The following is a 20,962-nucleotide window of genomic DNA, read 5'->3' on the forward strand; positions in this document are numbered from 1 at the left end:
CCAGTTTGATGGTCATCAAATGTCAGAGTTATTCTGGTGAGATGCATCAACTGCCAGGTCAGTCTGAAAGTTAGTGTCACAAAACACCGACAAGTACATATAACCAAATGTGTGATGGAAATATTGCAGCATGATCCCAATATCAATACATGAAACCAAAGTCAATAACATCCCACACCCAGACATCCTGTACCTTTTGCAAGAAACTAAAATCTTGCATGTATATTCACAAATTACATAAGAACCAGATGATGGCTGTAAGTTGAAAGAGAAAACTGGCAACATCAGCAACAAGCTTGAAATAACATCTCATCCATACACACATATTGCTTTCTGTAGACAAAGAGCTTGGCTTCAGTGTAGGAACAGTTTACACCACTTTGATGGAGTTGCAATAAAAGCTGAATAGCAACCATTTCCTGTATACTTCTGTATGCGTCTGAGTACCACATGGATGATTCTTTCAGGACAGTGTAGGACATTACGAGGGTCTGGTGATTTGCTGCCATGACATGCACTTACCCACTTCACTCCCTGCTGATGAGTTATTACCACAATAACAATGTTTTGTTGAGACACTGCAGCTGCAGCTACTGACTCTCCTACTGCAGGTCAGGTGTCTGTCTTCACTGGAGGCACATGAGAGCCAGTATCAGTGAGACTAAACACCATCTCCTACCTGGACATATCCCTGTGGGTGGTGGTGCTTCTGCTACTGATGCTGCATGTAGCATTGCCTTACACAAATGGTCATCTATTACATCTCAGGTTAGTGGGACACAACATTAATATATATTCTGCTATCATGGGCCACTTATTTTTCTCAAAACATGTCACAACCACTTGCAGGTTGTACTTCTCACAATCACACACCATATATGAGCAGCATAGTGAGCACAAACCGTAAATAACAATATAGTTTGGAAGCAAAAATAAGAGTTTCTTAAAGAGGCATACAGAGACAAATGGAACATTACACTGGACAACCTTTTGACAAGGAACAACATATATTAGTAGATTTCTTTGGTATGGTGTGCACATCCAGCATGGAACATGACTACAGGAACATATTAGCACACATCCCAGCAATACAAAGAGTATGATTACACAATGTCATTTTAGAAAGTTGTCAAATGTAACAAGTGTTATATACATATGGAAATTAATTAAGCAACACCAAATTCAAAGACACATAAAAACTTAACAAAGTTTAACGAAGTAATTTTGATGATTGATTATTCAATTTTGATGTATTGACATACAGCATGAGCTTTTCATGGGTTGATATGACGCGCGTGAAGCTTGCACAGCGCACGTGCATTGCTTTAACCTCAACTTTCGAAAAATGCACTTTTTCCCTGGGGTGTTTACAAGCGCAGGTTGTCGATTGCATTCGGTTTTTCATTCATTTCAATGTCATGGCACGTAGGAAATTATCAGAGGCCACTCGTTGGCAAATAATCGGCATGAGGAATGCTGGTATGTCTCTAAGACAAATCGGGACTCAAATCGGACGACATCATTCCATAATTTCAAAACTTTTGAAAAAATACCGGGCCACTAATGAAGTTAAAGACCTGCCTAGACCAGGAAGACCCAGGAAGACCACAGTCCGGGAGGACAGAGCTTTACTGAGACTTGTACGGTGCAGGTCCTTCGACTCGAGCTCTCGGTTGAGACAGGAGTGGCTTCCAGGGAGACCCATCTCGAACAGGACTGTTCGGAATCGTCTGAAAGCTGCAGGATACCGGGCAAGGAGGCCAATCAAGCGACCCAGACTGTCTCCAGCCCATAAGGCAGCCCGACTGGCCTGGTGTAATGACCGTTTGCACTGGAACATTGCCTCTTGGAGGAAGGTCCATTTCTCAGATGAGAGCCGGTTCTTGCTGCACATGGTGGACGGTCGTACTCGGGTCTGGAGGCAGAGGAACACAGCAATGGCTCCACGGAACATCCAGGAGACTGTGGCCTTTGGGGGAGGTTCCGTTATGGTATGGGGGTGCATTTCCATGAACTGCAAGTTGGATATCATTACCATCCGTGGCAACCTTAACGGTGTTCGTTACCAACAGGAGGTTCTTGACAGGGCTGTGGTACCTCATTTTGAGAACCATCCTCTGGCAACGAGACCCATATTTATGGACGACAATGCTAGACCTCACAGGGCGCATGCTGTAAATGATTTTTTGCGGCAAAATGCAATTGACAGAATTCCATGGCCTGCCATGAGCCCTGACCTCAACCCCATTGAACATTTGTGGGACTTTATTGGCCGTCGTGTGAGGCAGAGAGACCCACCAGTCCATAATCTCAACGAATTGACGGCTGCCCTGCATGAGGAGTGGAACAGGATCCCCCAGAATCAGATCCGGAGACTCATCCAAGGAATGAGGAGGCGTCTGGAATCGGTGGTGCGTGCGCAGGGAGGACACACTAGATATTGATGAAAGTCGGTGTGCAGACTCTCAGATGACTGTTCTTTCTTTCCATGTGACATTTGTGTTAATACACCTGACAACAACGTCTGTGGATGAATAGTAAATTGTGTCCATTTTTTCATGAATTTAAGACAGTTTTAAGAATTTGGATTTCGTTGCAATAAAGCAAAGTCTTGATACTTTTTCCCTTTAAGTTGTTTGTCAGAGATCGTCTGTTGAATAAAAAAGTGTCAAACTATATCAACCCGGCATATTTTGATTGTCAGAACACTTCAAAGTTGCTCCAATAGAAAAAATTGGGGTGTTGCTTGATTAATTTCCAGGTGTATATTTGGGATTCCTAGTAAAGTACAAAGTCCCGGAGAGGACTCTACTAAAAAGAGTACCAGAATTTGTACTTTACCAAGAAAGAGTAATCCCAAACATAAGATCTTTTATATAAATACAAGGAGTGTTGAGAGGTCCTAGCAGGACCTACAGGCACCAACACTGGGTATGCCTTGTGTACTTGTAGTGCAGAGAGGTGTGCTACCTATCTCTGTGTTGAGAGGTCACCCAGTAGGTGAAAGTGAAATCACAACTGGGTCCAATGTAGTGTTTGATCCCATGACTCAGTTGTCGTAAAATATGAAGGAATATGGAGGAATGGACAATCCAAGAGACATAATGCAGTGCTGGAGACTCCTTGCAGACCACTAACTGACAGACACTGTGGTTTTTGATAAATAAACACTTTGACAACGTAAGTGGATATGGAGTCCAAGCACCAGATATGACAGTATTATCATTACTCACAGGAACAGTCCTCCAGGAAATCAGACCTTGACAATCACATTGAATTGTTTCATACTCTTGCATGATGGGACGTGTGTCATGTATTACAAAGATCTGCTCAAGATTACAACCTCTATATGCCATCATCATCATCATCATCATCATCTAGGTCTTGGATGTCATCTAGGTCATCATCCTCCAAGTCCCCACTATCTATTGAAGCTTCATCGACATCTACATCATCATCGCTGTCACTCAGCTCTGGGTCAGAGTTAACCCTTGTCTTGTGGACTGCCAACACAGCATTTGAAAATGGAGGTAGAAGATAGCAAAAACATTTACACAACTATGTGCATTCTACTCTTTCAGTGGTAATATATATACACTTGCATCTACTTGTAAGAAGACCTATGCCAACTGTGGTGTAATTGTTGTCAGGAGACAAGTGATTGTGACTCACCCGTCCTAGCTGTGGTGTAAACATTGTTAGGAGACAAGTAATTGTGACTCACCCATCCTAGCTGTGGTGTAAATGTTGTTAGGAGATAAGTGATTGTGACTCACCCGTCCTAGCTGAGGTGTAAATGTTGTTAGGAGACAAGTAACTGTGACTCACCCATCCTAGCTGTGGTGTAAATGTTGTTAGGAGACAAGTGATTGTGACTCACCCATCCTAGCTGTGGCGTAAATGTTGTTAGGAGACAAGTAACTGTGACTCACCCATCCTAGCTGTGGTGTAAACGTTGTTAGGAGACAAGTAACTGTGACTCACCCATCCTAGCTGTGGTGTAAATGTTGTTAGGAGACAAGTGATTGTGACTCACCCATCCTAGCTGTGGCGTAAATGTTGTTAGGAGACAAGTGATTGTGACTCAACTATCCTAGCTGTGGTGTAATTGTTGGTAGGAAACCAGTATTAGTGACTCACCTTTCGTATTTGTGTTGTACTTGTTGTTAGAGGACAAGGGTTCAGTGTCTGAGTCTTCAAGGTCAGAAAGGTCATCAATGTCAAGGTCATCATCGCTATCTGAGTCAATGTTTACATCCTTGACCTTGGATCTCCGGTACGGCTTCGTTGTTCTGGACATGTAGCCTGACACACACATATTGGAAACATTGATGAATATGATGTATATTTAATAATCACTCATTACCAGAAAGGGAATAACCCTCTTCCATCCTCTCCTACTGCACATGTACAAATGACACAGTTTTTGAATCCACATGTTGTCGTTTTCTGCATTATGACATTAATCACACACTTGTCTTTGTGACATTTCTTCTCCAGACTAAGAACATTAATGGCATGACACAGCTCTGTTCTAGTTTGATACAGAATACATTTACAGTTTTATTTGGCTACCCGGATAATATATACAAACAACACATGCGTTCTGGGGTCAGTTATGAAGGTAAGTCCCCAAGGGGGGTAATCCAATATTTCAACACATATTGGCACTTGGGGTGGAAAGAAACATGTCCTTCCTTGTGTGTGTGTCTGAAACTTGCTGACTCACCTTTAGTGTTGCTGATTTGTGGAGATGTTGTCGATAAGTTTAGACGGGCATCTACGATATTTAGTTTGTCTTTCAGTGTCCGCACTGTGCTCCTGTGTGAGAAATGTACAAGGGTAGATTGAGAGATTGAGATATTGGAGGGTGGTTGATTTGGGAGATTGAGACATTGGTGGGGTTAAAATGGGAATATATGTCATTTGTGGGGCAGTTTGAGAGATTGAGATATTGGCAGGGTAGATTGAGACTGAGAGCATGAGATACTGGTGGGGTAGATTTCCAGACTGAGATATTGGTGAGGTAGATTGAGAGCTTGAAATATTGGTAGGATAGATTGTGTTATTCAGATACTGGTTGGCTAGATGACAAGATTGTGATCAGGGTGTGTTAACATCTATGATTTAAAGTCTTACATAGCATTATGATAACCATATAATGGTGGTCTGTAATTAATTAAGTCCTGACCAGATTGGGATGTCACTGGGATACAATGAAATGCAAACAAATAAAACAAATCTGCAAACTTGACCATCCAATCCCAGTTAGACACCTCTTACAACAAGCATGGGTTGCTAATGAGCAATTTAACTGGGATTTTCATGGGTGTACATCTGTGATGCATTCAGATATCTACAAGACCAAATAGGTGTTGTTTGAATTATATTTCCACATGAATATTTGAGTGAGTGAGTGTGTTTGCCTTGACCACCACTTTCTTCAGTATGTCAGTATACATGTGAGAGCAAGTATCTTCCAGACTTGTAAACCCACAAACACAAGTAATATGCAACAACAATCAGCCTAACAGAGGGGACCTTATACTGGGGAACCTGTCAAGTGAGAGAAACAACTAGAGTCAGGACTCCACGGCCCATCAGTCTGCAGGACTACCAGTGTTGCTCACAGAATCTGGAGGATCTACAGGTGAGTCATGAGCCCATGTTGGAGCACCAGTCACACAGTGAGTCATACATAAGCTGTGTTGCCATCCTGAGCAGCTCTCCTGTACACAGACTGGGGTGACACATAGTAGACAAGTGACTCTGTGTAGTGACACTACGTACAGTTGGGTCTGAGTTAGTTCATCTTTACACGATATCCAGTATCAATCTTAACATGATAAGGTGACGCTGCAGCGTGTATACTGACTGGGTGAAATAGAAAACAGTCCAGTCATGTCACAACAGAGGACAGCAGAAACATGTTATTGAACTACCCCCTTAATCAGTTAACTAAAAATACCTGAGATGTTCTAGTTGGTTGTGTCCAAGACTCCGGTCAGCATCTGGACATGTCTTCAAGATTTCTGCCAGATTCCTTGTCCGACCATTAGAAATCTCATGTAGTGACTGTTGGAAAGGATACATAATTACATAAACAGTGATAGGTTTATGCCACTGCACTCTAAATTTCAGTTTGCCAACTATCCAAATTTCAGAGGCTGCCCAGTGATCACCTTGAAAAGTGCATCTTGTGAAATGTATTTCTTCACATTAGTAGACATAAATGTGCTGTTCTCAGATGCCAGTTGCAATGGCACTGGATAAATAGTGTTCATCATCTTCACACATGAACAGTTTGATAGCTCTTAGATTCTGTGATACTTCGGTTAGGCTACATAATTTTCCTGTGTGCAGAGTATGATTTTTGTCACATAAACATGCTGTTCAGTTTACTTGACAACATCATGTTAAATACTTTTGCATCTTTGCACAGACAAAAGTGATTAAAAATGATAATGAAAGGGCATGAGTGAGTTTCAGTTTTCACTGTACTCATCAATATTCCAGCTATGTGGCAGAGGTCTGTAAATAATCAAGTCTGGACCAGACAATCCAGTGACCAACAGCAAGAGCATTGAGCTACACAATTAAAATAATGATAACATGTGTCAGCCATGTCGGTGAGTCTGACCACCTCACCCTGTTAGTCACCTCTTATGACAAGCATGGGTTGCTAAACACTAATTCTAACCCATATCTTCATGGGTAGGTAATGATGGTAACTCCAGTCAGTAGTATTTGAAATTAATCCAAAAATGGTGGTAAAAATGGGTTACAATGTATGTGTAGGTACTATATTACTATATGGTTCTCCAAAGTAATGACATGACATGTACAAGTCAAAATCTCTCTCTGACCTTGCTCATCCTCTCTTGTGACCTTTCCAGATCTCTTCTGTCATAGTGAGATCCCATCACATCCATTTCTACAGACCCTGCACATATAGGAAATAATATATTAAAAACTCATTTCTTCATTCACTTCTAATTGTGTAACTTAATTTGACATTCAATGTCAGCTGCTGTATGGCCGTATTTGACTGACAACAATAATCAAAACATTATGAAAAATACAATGAATATACAAACAAATGCAATGAAAAACACAACTTTGCAGATTCTGATTCCTTATGGTATTGTAACAACCCACCTCTTTTTCTGACCATGCCCATATGTAATTCCAACCCACCTCCTCTTCTCCTGACCATGCTGACATGTGAATGGTTCCAACCCACTTATTCTTCTACTGACCATGTCCATTTGTGAATAGTTCCAACCCACCTCCTCTTCTCCTGACCATGCCCACATGTAAATAGTTCCAACCCACCTACTTTTTCCTGACATTCCCACATGTGAATTGTTACAACCCATCTACTCTTCTCCTGACCATGCCCATATGTGAATAGTTCCAACCCACCTCCTCTTCTCCTGACCATGCCCACGTTTGAATAGTTCCAACCCACCTACTTTTTTCCTGACCATGCCCACATGTGAATTGTTACAACCCACCTACTCTTCTCCTGACCATGCCAAAATGTGAATAGTTCCAACCCACCTCCTCTTCTCCTGACCATGCCCACGTTTGAATAGTTCCAACCCACCTACTTTTTTCCTGACCATTCCCACATGTGAATTGTTACAACCCACCTACTCTTCTCCTGACCATTCCCACATGTGAATTGTTACAACCCACCTCCTCTTCTCCTGACCATTCCCACATGTGAATTGTTACAACCCACCTACTCTTCTCCTGACCATTCCCACATGTGAATTGTTACAACCCACCTACTCTTCTCCTGACCATTCCCACATGTGAATTGTTACAACCCACCTACTCTTCTCCTGACCATGCCCACATGTGAATAGTTCCAACCCACCTCCTCTTCTCCTGACCATGCCCACGTGTGAATAGTTCCAACCCACCTCCTCTTTCGAGCATTCCCACATGTGAATAGTTCCAACCCACCTACTCTTCTCCTGACCATTCCCACACGTGAATTATGACAACTTACTTACTCATCTTCTGACCATGCACATGTGAATAATTCCAACCCATTTGCTCTTCTGACCATGCTGACATGTGAATAGTTCCAACCACCTTCTCTTCTCCTGACCATGTCCATATGTGAATAGTTCCAACCCACTTATTCTTTTCCTGACCATGCCCATACGTGAATAGTTGCAATTCAACTACTCTTCTCCTGATGATGCTTACACATACCTACCTACTCTTCTCCTGAGGGCTTCAACGTCTTTCCTGATGTAATGCAGCTCATCATGAATGTCTTGCCGACTGGACAAAAACTCTCATTAATGATTGAGAATAGAAATGTAATACTTCTTTCGTTCCCTTTACAAAAATAGCAAATCATTTCACATCAGCTCAATAATATCATCAAAACTCAAAGACATCTACAAACATCTTTCATGGATTATATTACACATTAGAAAGTATAACGTCACAAATATCATGATAATTGAAACTGATGATCAATAACATTCTATCAGCTGGACAAAAGGGAATTGGAGCTAGTTTCAGAAGGTTAGTGACAACCGTTGAAATGGTATTTCCCTCACACTTCATCTATATTTCGAGATGCTGAGATGGAGGAATGATCAGATGTAGAGTGATTGTCTACGCGTGTCCTGAAAAGCTGCAGCTGATCTCGAACATCTTTGACTTCCCGCTTCAGGTCTCGCTTGATCTGGTCCATCTGCCATTCAAGGTGAGGGTTGCGACCACCCCTCTCCAACACATGGCTGCTCAGTTCACTCACCTCAGCTGTAATACAAACTCCATTACATTACATACCTCTAACGCACAACACACATTAATTACACAACACAACACACCTGTTACACAACAAATCTGTAACACAGCACATGTGTAACACACATCACATGTGTAACACACAACATACCTGTAACACAGCACATGTGTAACACACAACATACCTGTAATACAGCACATGTGTAACACACATACCTGTAATACAGCACATGGTAACACAAAACATACCTGTAATACAGCACATGTGTAACACACAACATACCTGTAATACAGCACATGTGTAACACACAACATACCTGTAATACAGCACATGTGTAACACACAACATACCTGTAATACAGCACATGGTAACACAAAACATACCTGTAATACAGCACATGTGTAACACACAACATACCTGTAATACAGCACATGTGTAACACACAACATACCTGTAATACATCACATGTGTAACACACAACATACCTGTAATACAGCACATGTGTAACACACAACATACCTGTAATACAGCACATGGTAACACACAACATACCTGTAATACAGCACATGTGTAACACACATACCTGTAATACAGCACATGGTAACACAAAACATACCTGTAATACAGCACATGTGTAACACACAACATACCTGTAATACAGCACATGTGTAACACACAACATACCTGTAATACAGCACATGTGTAACACACAACATACCTGTAATACAGCACACGTGTAACACACAACATACCTGTAATACAGCACATGTGTAACACACAACATACCTGTAATACAGCACATGTGTAACACACATACCTGTAATACAGCACATGTGTAACACACAACATACCTGTAATACAGCACATGTGTAACACACAACATACCTGTAATACAGCACATGTGTAACACACAACATACCTGTAATACAGCACATGTGTAACACACAACATACCTGTAATACAGCACATGTGTAACACACAACATACCTGTAATACAGCACATGTGTAACACACAACATACCTGTAATACAGCACATGGTAACACACAACATACCTGTAATACAGCACATGTGTAACACACATACCTGTAATACAGCACATGGTAACACAAAACATACCTGTAATACAGCACATGTGTAACACACAACATACCTGTAATACAGCACATGTGTAACACACAACATACCTGTAATGCAGCACATGTGTAACACACAACATACCTGTAATACAGCACATGTGTAACACACAACATACCTGTAATACAGCACATGTGTAACACACAACATACCTGTAATACAGCACATGGTAACACACAACATACCTGTAATACAGCACATGTGTAACACACAACATACCTGTAATACATCACATGTGTAACACACATACCTGTAATACAGCACATGGTAACACAAAACATACCTGTAATACAGCACATGTGTAACACACAACATACCTGTAATACAGCACATGTGTAACACACAACATACCTGTAATACAGCACATGTGTAACACACAACATACCTGTAATACAGCACATGTGTAACACACAACATACCTGCAATACAGCACATGTGTAACACACAACTTACCTGTAATACATCACATGTGTAACACACATACCTGTAATACAGCACATGGTAACACAAAACATACCTGTAATACAGCACATGTGTAAAACACATCACATGTGTAACAAGAAGATAAAGTCATCAACATTCCCCTCAGTGGCAAAATATCCTTCATGAATATGTCTACCAGTTATGATTATGCCAAATGTTTAGGTGTGTACAAAGAAAATTGGAAGGAGAGTAATGAAAGGTTTTAAAAGTTCTGTTCCGGAAAGAAGCACAACCACCAATTTCTGTCTAGGTCAAACTTGTTGCCATGGAAATGCCAAAATATCTTAATCAGAATTAAAAAATTACCAAAAGGCACCAGTACATCACTATACCAAGCTATACGCCAAGTTTGGTGAAATAGTGATTGTAAACCAAAAGTCACTGTGTTCTGTAATCTGGTTGGTTGAAAAACATCAAATGGTATTTGATACCCGGAAACTGCAAGACTGTTTGCTGTGTATTGACACGTGGCAACATCGCAAAGAATTGTCTTGTTGTCATCAACAGTGGTGACGCCATTCAAATCATATTGTGACATACGGTTAGAATGATGTCATAAATGAGCAACTCCAGATGGGAACCAGCTGAGACGGTCAGCTGATGACACTTCACTGCTGTACTCGTACTTGATGTAAATGAGCGCAGACAGTAAAACCCTTTGGTTTACTTTTTTGTTTACAGTGTTGATAAACATCATGCGTTGGCCAGTTTAAGGGTGTTATTGGGTATTTGAAGCACAGGAATATTTCATTTGAAACCTCTGGATGATGCTGTTGGTTCCAGATGTATTCCCGTGCTTCAAATAGTCAATAACACCCAGAAATTGGCCAGCACATGATGTTTATCTCCTAAATGGGTTTAGAGTTCTGCTCTGGAAAAGAGCACCATAACCAATTTCAGTCTAAGTCAAACTTGTTGACAAGGAGACGTAAAAAATATTCTATTCAGAATTCCAAAACGACCAAAAGGCACCAGTACACCACTAGACCAAGCTACCAAGCTCGTATGTACAAGTTTTGTGAAGAAATAGTGAATGGTTTTAAAGTTCTTCTCCAGAAAAGAACACTACCAACAATTTCAGTCAAAGTCCAACTTGTTACCATGGAAATGACAAAAATTGAAAATTTTAACTATAAATTGTATATTTATATACTTATCCTATCTCATGTTATGCATCTCTCTTCCTAACTTCGACCATGTGTGGAAATGTGCTGTCACCTAAGTTGAATCAAATCTTCCTGGCCTCTGACCATATAAATATACTATTTATTGTTAAAATTTCCAAATTCTTAAACTTATCCTAGCTCATGTTATGCATTATCCCACAGTTGCCTGGAGGGCCGCAGATTACCCTCTGACACTCCACACGCAAGGATGCATTCCACAAGGAGGCCAGGAGAAGCACCAACTCCCGATATTCTACTCCATTACTTGTGATGGGTTGCTTCAATAAACCCCTTGGCTTACACGGCACAAAAACTCTAGGGAGTGGGCGCTCCCGAATTAATGTGGTTTTTAGCCGCAACTTTTGCTTGAGCAAAAAAAGGCGCAGTTTGGCAAGTAGGCCTCGCCGCCCCACGATTTATCAGGTGACCCCAGTGATCTGGCACGTCTCTGCTTCGGTACTACCCCCTACAGACACCCGTCTGGAGGGCAGTGAATGTAGCCTGGTTGCTCAACTAGTTTAATGTTCAGCACCAGTCTCCCCAACTTACCAGGTGAGAAAGGACCTAGGAGTGGAACGCTTCGAAAACCGTTAGGTAATCGGATATTCAACGCTTCACTGACGCAATTGGTCAGGGAGAAGAGTGTCGATCATCTCTGCCGTTCAGTCCATCTAATCGTGAGTATGACAGTGCAATAGGCCCTAGTTCCCTAGTTGAGAATGATCTTGCCCATATGAAAAAATACATAAGATATGGATAACATTGATATCTTTATTATGTACATAGCAAAACCGAAGCCAAGGAACTGCTTCATCTGCGTAGACGGGTCGATGACACCTGCTGTGCCAAGACCAAAGGACCAAACTGATAGTGGTAGTGAGCTGCAAAAACAGTATCAGACTTACAGAAACATCCTTCCATGATGGCTTGAAGCAAACAATTCCTGTGAAGCACCATGGTAGAAGCGAGCGCCCACGTCTCATAAGGCCTTGCCGATGACGGTGGTGGAAGATTCACAAAGCTATATGCCCACAGAATCGTGGACCTCAACCAAAAGGCTAGAGTTGTACGAGACACTTCTGCAGTGGAAGTCACTGAAAGTGGAATAAACAGTCTCTTACGCAGCCTGCACTGGTCTTTAGAGGCAGCTAAATAGATCCTGGGCCCGATATGGATGACAGCAGAGGAATACTGAAGATACGATCCGGCTGTCCTGGCAGTTGGTTCTTGGCAAGAAAGTACCACCGCAAACCAAGGAACACTCTAGCATAAAAATCGGTGAATAAAAAAATCCCGGATCAACTGGAGCCGGTCCCATGGACTCTATAGCTAGCTTCTGGAGTGACGTATCTATCGTGGTTCGCAAAACATCCAGTTGCTGAACTGGATATGTTCTGTGTTCTGTTAACCGGGTTAAGGGAGGATTCCCCACAACCGGGAGTTGAAAACCTTTGGACAGAGTGGGTAACACACAAGGGTCTTCCAGAATGGTCCAATTTGGTGCATAAATTCCAAGTCTTCCGTCTACTGGTGAAGACCAGATAGGCATGACTGGGGGTGGAAGTACTCAGTCGTGCTCTGATGTCATGCAGTCACCGCTTATCCGACTTCCTGTTGGAGGACTGTTCGGAAATGCCTGATGGCCTCAGAGCGCCAGAGGAGCGATGCTGACAATTGGCACAACCTCTGCTTCCTCCCCCCCCAAAAGAGGATCCAGTCCCTGAGCGCAAGTCTGGGTTGGTGGGTTCAAAATGGGCCGGCCGCCTCTGTTGCATAGATTCCCCCACCTGTAATCTCAGATACTTCAGGAGCTCAACCGATACTTGTAGATGTGCATCTTGACTGACCTTTTTAGCCACTTCTCTAATAGCCCCATTGAAAAGTGAACTACCAGACCAAGGTTGGTGAAATAAATCTGTTTGGAACCTATCCAGGAAGATAGCTGTAGAGGTCCCCTCCAACGCATAGCAGTGATGTAGGAGAAAACATGCGCAATCAAATCCAGGATGATGTTAAACTGTTTCTGCACCAAGACCATAACTGCCCGGATATATGTCTGCTGATGAGTCGACACATGACTCACAGCCATAACCACTCCCTCTGTCGTTGTTAGCACCATGTTGAGTGGAGCCATGACGTTACGAATGGTCCCGTCTAAATGAACCAACTAACGATCCTCAACCATAAAGGGAGAATAAGACCTCTGCTTAGACCCCCAAAAATATCATCATCCACAGATGGAGAAATGATCAGAGATGAAAATCTGTGCACATGCATAGATGCTAGACTGAACCGGGGAGCGCTAAAACTGTCCTTTATCTTCCTCAGTTTAGCAAACGCTGTGTCAAGTGATGCTGCTAACTGCATAAAACATGGCCTTGGGGGAAAAGTAATAGAACCAAAATCACCCGTCTTCACAGAGAACGTTTCTGCCGGTACCAGCGCTGAGGAGACCGGCAAAGTAGGTCTTGATAAAGGCGTCGATGTAAACTGCTGAGCGCTATGTAAAGAACCAGTCAAGCCTGAGTAACCCGAGAGCAAGTTACTAACAGTGCCCTGACAGCTGCAGTCAATACATATGGAGTAGCCATCGACACAAGAGGCACACTCCTAACCACTGCACTGCCGACTGTATGTGCACTCAGCGCTGCACTCGAACCAAACATGGGAAATAACCACTCTGTGATCAAACACTGAACCAAAGTCACCCTGAATATGTGCTGCATCGAACCCATACTGCTGTCGAGAGAGGACTGCAGCGATATAGTTGAGGAAGCACTGAGCCGAGACTGCCCTGTTGTAGTGGAAGCGCCGCTTTAAAATGACTTGCCGGATTGACCGCAAGTGTTTGAGTGAGCGCCGCATCCAAACGAAGCTGTTGTTGAGAGCGCATCACTTCAGAGTGAATCGAAGCGTTCGCATGAAGTGGATGCTAAAATGCCAAATCGATTCCACCCCTACCACTTAAGTAATTCTCTGAATCGCACTCAATTGGCTGAGCTGCAACAACATCGTGGCCTTGAGTGGCAGATCAAATCGCACTAGAGAGTTTGTGGATTGGTTGGGTGAATCAATGAATACTGCGGTATAGTCACAATAGACGCCGGATGCAATGAAGGTTGTGGTTGTGATAAAACCACCACACGTGGAGGCAATGACAATTCACCCATGTCTCGTGAGGCCCCCAAATTACTAGGACAAAACAATCGTCTCAAATTCTCACTCAGGTATGAGTCTGAGGCCTCATTCAAAAAGCTTCATCTGCCGATTTTGAAGATGACTGTCTAGCAACTAATTTGTGTTGTTCCTTCCTTGGCTTTTTAGGAGCAGATTGCCCATCTTCTCTTCAGCAACGATCTATATCAGACGACTGTCTATTAGCTACCTGCCAATACCGAGAAAACTCCACGTCGTCTAACGCTTCACAATACGTACATCTGTTAGACCTATCACTAATGCCTATGCAATCCACACATAAGTTGTGAGGTTGTGAGGGTCTGCCGCTGAGAAGTTTCTATTACATTGACCGCAACGTTTACACTTCTCAGATACCTTCTCTTTAGATCCACCCATGTTTACTCACAATTCCAACTTATATCTTCACAGACACAACATGCGTTCACACTATTGTGCGACAAGAAAGAGAATGACAAGTACAAGTAATCATGTGATCAGCTGAGACGGCTGCACGAGCAAGATGATTGACAGGTACCCATGGCGGGGGCAGAGGTCGGGTGGTCAGAACCCAGGAAGATTTGATTCAACTTAGCTGACAGCACGTTTCCCCACATCGAAGTGAGGAGGAGAGATGCACAACTTGAGATAGGATAAGTTTAAAAATAATTTTACTCAGAGATCCCGAAACTACCAAAAGGCACCAGTACACCACCACATATGTTAAAGGTCACATGCAACGTAAAACACAACTTTGCAGATTCTGGTACCTTTCAGTATACACTTACTGAAACAAATCATAAAAAATGCCAATTCAACCTATAAAGTTGAAAAAAATGCTATGAAAAAAAAGCCCGCGAAATCGGAGTTCAAACGTTTCACTGAATTCCCCCCAGCGCTGGGGGGAAAACTGGTTTCAACAGCTGTGCTGCACTGCATCCATAACGCATGCACAGTGGATAGGTTCGTGGAGCTTGAAACAGTATGCATGCCCAGCGTCTGAGGTCGTGAGCAGTACTCTAATCTTGGTTGTGTACACAAACAAGTAAATAATCTACTCGTTACGTAAAACAACTTGTTGATATCGGTAAGCAGTCTCTGTCACAGAGAAAGCTCAGTGTCTGGTTTATTCACACCTATATGTCTGTATGCCTGTCTGCTAAAGACAACATGCAATACACAGCTTCAATCATTGACCACGTGCAATTTGAACTTAACACCTATCAGACTATACAACATAAAGAAAATAAGTTGATTTGTGACTCGTGCACCCGAGTCCCGTGTCTGCCACATTATGTAATTAGGCACGTGTGATACACATGACATGTTTTTATGTCTGTGGGCTGCAAACAAACTACATTCATTTTATCCGGATGACTGGATCTGACGGAAACTTGTGCAAACTCTTGTCAGATTCAAGTCGTGTTTTGTACTTGGACGAATGACAGATTCCAGCCACGCAGTATTTTACCATCTCTACTGACATGATTTTTTATTGGATCGAGCGCAAATTCAGAGAACATGTATTTTCCAAACCCAACATCTCTATATACATTCTTCATGGATATCGACTTCTTTTCGTGTATATGATTTTGCTTGACAACAGTATATGAATCCATACTGAAACGACGCATCACGTACACAAAAAAAGTTGTTATCCATAAAGAATCTTACTTTTTTGTGACTGGTTATACTTCTAAAATGCCCATCAAGCAGATCATCTTTCTGTACACACAATGAACCCTCAGCATGTCAGCAAATGGAACAGCCAATCGGAAGCCGTCGTTACACTTGAGTGCATATCCACCCACTGTGACTGGGTTCGGTCTCCCGAGGGCTTCGTTTCGGGGGAAGTAAGCCCAAGTACAAAATATTACACTATTGAATCGCGATTGTACGCTTATAATTGTGTTTATTTGTTTTTTTAAAAGCCGCAATGTATATTATATGTCATGAATAAGTGATAAATGTGTTTTAATTATGTTTGATTTTTTGGTTGCATGTGACCTTTAAGAGTTCAACTCCAGAATAGAGCACTACCACCAATTCCAGTCTAAGGCAAAACTGTTGCCATGGAAATGCCAAAACTATCCTAGCCAGGATTCCAAAACTATAAGAAGGCACCAGTACACCACCAGTTGTATCTCTGTGCCAAGTCTGGTGAAGAAATATTACACGGTTTTAAAGTTCTGCTCTGGAAAAGATAACATGCACAGACAGATAGATTTTAATACCCCCTGCAAAATGCATTGTGGGGGATAACAAACAACACCTACAACAGAACACACCTGTAACACTCAACACACCTGTAACACACAACATACCTGTAACACAACATACTTAATTATACACAACACATCTGTAACAGTAACACACCTGTGACATACATATCTACAACACACCTGTAACACACACATCTGAAACACACAGCACCTGTAACACACACATCTTACAGACCTGTAACACACATCTTTAAATAACAACACATGTCCCGCTGCCAACCCCACTCCTCCCACCCCCACCCCACTGACACACACACACCTACCGTCTATCATGTTCTTGAAGAGTCTTACAAATGACATACTGTTCATCATGTCCTTGAAGAGTCTCACTAATGATGCTCTCATCATGTTCTCAACTTACTTCTTAGCATTTGGATCTGTGTCTGGTACTCTCCTCTCTCCTTCTCAAGACACTGAACTGTCTTGTTTAGGCGACTTATAGTCTGCAAGAAAAAGTTATACAGTGGAAGCTGTCTAAACTGGCAATCCTCAGGACAGAAGAAATAATCCAGTTAAGACAATGTGTCAGATTGTAGAGCTGATGATCAATGTATGAATGAGATTTTATGCCGGTGTTGCTGGGTTGGACAGATGTATGCATGATATTTTACTTTTATGTAGTATTATTCCTGAGATTACACCCATTTACAGATTTTGGAATGCTTCTGTGTATTTTGAGTACCTTGTCTTGATGAAATTTGTTTGTTGAAGGAAATGTCAATGATTTTCAAACTTTGTGTACAACATTTCACTTAAGTTTTGGCAGTAGATAAGATTTGTGAAACTGAATAATGAAAACAAGAGTCATCACAAGATGACATATCCCCCTGGCACCAACATATTTGAAAGGACAAACCATCTGAGAGTTACAGGACGTTCGAATCATTTCCATGGAAATCATGAAAAATATAAATGCCACAAAACCGTAGACAGCAAACAGCACCACTTCATGATCTGTCTCATATATTTCCCAAGATCTGTTGAAAGATATCAAATGGTTTTCGAGTTACCTCCGGAAACAAAGCCCATCTCTCCCTTTTGAGACTAAGTCTGAATCATTTCAATGGAAAATGAGAAAATGATAAATCACAAAAATCTGTAAATAGCAAAAGGCACCACTTTGGGATCTGCCTCAAGATCTGTCTCACATATCTGCCAAGTTTTGCTGACAGATATTGAGACGCTTTTGAGTTGTGCTCTGGAAATGAAGGTCACCCCTCCCTTTGACTCAGTTTAAGACTAAGATCAAATAATTTCCATAGAAACCAGACAGACGAGGCGTTGACCATATCCAACCGCATTACATATTTACATGCCCGGGATATCATAAATTTTACAAAAAGATTGTTAACGTTACAGCATTCTGTTCTTCAATCTTCTCCTGCAGCTGTAAGACACTGGACTGTGGCATTCCAGAGAGCTCACGACCCATGTTAGAGTTGATGATGTTGTGACCATATCTGTCCATCAGTCGAGATTTAGGAGTAGAGGATGCTGGGTACTTGCCAAGTGATGTAGACAGCAGGGGAGACGATGAATCTGTGTGAAAACAAAGCACAGCATTAGCCATGCAGAGTAGCTCCCATACTCATGATACTGGTACTGTAATACCAATACTGACATACATACTGACATACCAACACTGACATTCATACTGACATTCTGGTTTTGTCATACCAAAACTGACATACAAACTGACATACTGGTACTGTCATACCAACACTGACATGCATACTGACATATTGGGACTACCATACCAACACTTGTAAGTCTATGGAAATTATGTCAAGTGTCCAAATATAACTGGCATGAGTGTGTATGTACTCACAGTCCAGTGAAACTGTATCTGGAGACTGGTTTGCTTTACTCCTCAACTTTTGCTGTAAGAAAAAACAGACGTTTCAAGAATCATATATTCACAACAAATACCAGGACATCTACTTGCAGATGATGAAAGTAACTATCTGTTTGTGATGATGATTAAACGCATCCTCGCAAAGCAAGAGAACTTTGTATTTCAATTTTTATTTCATTAAAAATAAAACCCCACGAAAAGTGATAAATTGATAAAAAAAACACGTTTATAAAGAACATGCCTAAATGATCTGGTGTTTTGGCCACAGCCGCTTACTCTCAATACTTTAGCAGAAATTTGTACAACGAACTAATGTAACACCGAGTTAAATTACTGGCCACTTGGAAATCGGAAATCGTTTCATTCAACTTTCAACCGAAGTTGACTGTAAAATCTACACCAACTCTCGGCAAACACGCTTTGTAAAATCATACTTACTTTAACCTTCGCCAAGTTGGCTTCTGTTTCTTGAACAATTGACGAAAATTTACTTTCCCAGTTCATTTTCCCGATTGGAAAGAACCATCAACAACAATGAATCATAAGATTTCATGGAATAGTCTTTGTCTTGTCGACACGGTGATCTTCCGATGCGTGAAATACAGCAACACCGGAGAGCAATAAAAGCAACACACAGTTTGTTTAGCTAAGTGCCACTCATCAGTGCAACCGTTATGCAACACGATACATCACATATTTCACAATTTTAAAGAATTACATCCGTTGCTTAGCGGACCGTTTGCATTGTCAACGATTGCTTCTTTCTATCTCCAAACACTAAAGAGCCTCCTTGCGAGGAGATGTGGGAATTACCTCCCTTATATCAGGGATAATCTGCAACACCTTCTATATAGACTCCCTGAGTGAATGAATATATTCCAGCTCTATGGCAGAGGTCTTCACTTATTATCTTTGAATCTGAATATTCAGCTGGCCCTGAGTATTTAAGAGTCTACAGGGGTACCAGTCGAAATACCCCAGCGAATTTGGTGAAAATGCCATGGAGTTTTGGTCGAATTGCCTCAAGGGAATAGTCATAATGCCCTAATTTATTTAAAATGATCAGATATAAGGCATAAATATATAGTCTAATTTGTCAGCGTTGATGCAGTTTTTCAACTTTGTTCATATTTTTAATGTGCACGTAAAACTTCGTAGGAAGTAACATTTATGATAAATGTTCCATTAATATAGTGTAAACAATTAAGAACATATAGTTTCTGTCGACTTAAATATTATGTTCTTCATATAATAGATATTAGGAAGAAATATTTCTAATAAATGTTCCATTGATATGATTTTGTAAAGAAATACATAAATATAATGTTAATATGATCACATAAATACGCCAGTCTAAGGTGTAATAATTATCAAAACAATCAAGAGCTTTTTGTGTATCACGTCAAAAAGTGCTACTGTGAAGAAAAGACCTGGCTACAGAAACATGTTCAGTAACTGACATTAGTGGGAAGAACTGTCTCAAGTCCAAACATTCAATGCTCAGGTATGTTGAGGAAAATAGAGAGGCATCCTTGCTCCAATCCAAATTCTCCCACTGGTAGAGAGCAAACTGATAGGCAGAATCCGATAGCGATCCACCGCAGCTCTGGAGATCAGAGCAATTGGACCAAGCACCCGTCGCATTTGCTAGGGCATTTTGTTGCTGGGACAAATGGACTGGTACCCGACTACAGAACATTACTCAACTATAACTTCAGTGTCGAGCGCTACGTCTTTATAGATGAAGCGGCGGGTTTCCAACGAATGTTGTTTCCATGCACCATGGAGAGTATCTGTAGAGCCCTGTTGTAGATTATCCGTGCATGCAGCAACTTATCCTTGTCGTTAAAAGCGGCAAAATAGATTGGCTGCTCAGACCTCATTGCGTACGTAGATCAATGTTCACGATGTTCATCGCAGGATTGTATGGTCCACAAGGTCTTATTTAAACCGTCATAGAGTGAATTATGTTTAGAGATCTCATACCCTTCGCCCATATTTTGAATACGGGATGTTCAAACTCAATCCGCTATATGGCATTTTAGTGTAGTGATTCCAATCCTCTCTCGATATATTATAAAACAATA

General features: G+C 41.5%; 1 protein-coding gene across 1 annotated transcript; it reads right to left on the reverse strand.

Moving 5' to 3' along the window:
• Nucleotides 1–2,651: 2,651 nt before the first annotated feature.
• On the reverse strand, nt 2,652–19,643 carry LOC137290634 (putative leucine-rich repeat-containing protein DDB_G0290503). The gene is made up of 11 exons (XM_067821701.1): nt 19,314–19,643; nt 18,849–18,900; nt 18,378–18,559; nt 17,382–17,463; nt 8,586–8,790; nt 8,234–8,301; nt 6,867–6,943; nt 5,969–6,075; nt 4,730–4,821; nt 4,141–4,305; nt 2,652–3,503 (listed from the first exon to the last, which is right to left on the reverse strand). The coding sequence occupies exons 1-11, from the start codon at nt 19,377–19,379 to the stop codon at nt 3,346–3,348; spliced, it is 1,254 nt and encodes a 417-aa protein (XP_067677802.1). The 5' UTR covers nt 19,380–19,643; the 3' UTR covers nt 2,652–3,345.
• Between the last annotated feature and the right edge of the window lie 1,319 nt (nt 19,644–20,962).

The sequence above is a fragment of the Haliotis asinina genome, chromosome 7 (genome assembly GCF_037392515.1).
Source record: "Haliotis asinina isolate JCU_RB_2024 chromosome 7, JCU_Hal_asi_v2, whole genome shotgun sequence".
NCBI lineage: Eukaryota > Metazoa > Mollusca > Gastropoda > Lepetellida > Haliotidae > Haliotis > Haliotis asinina.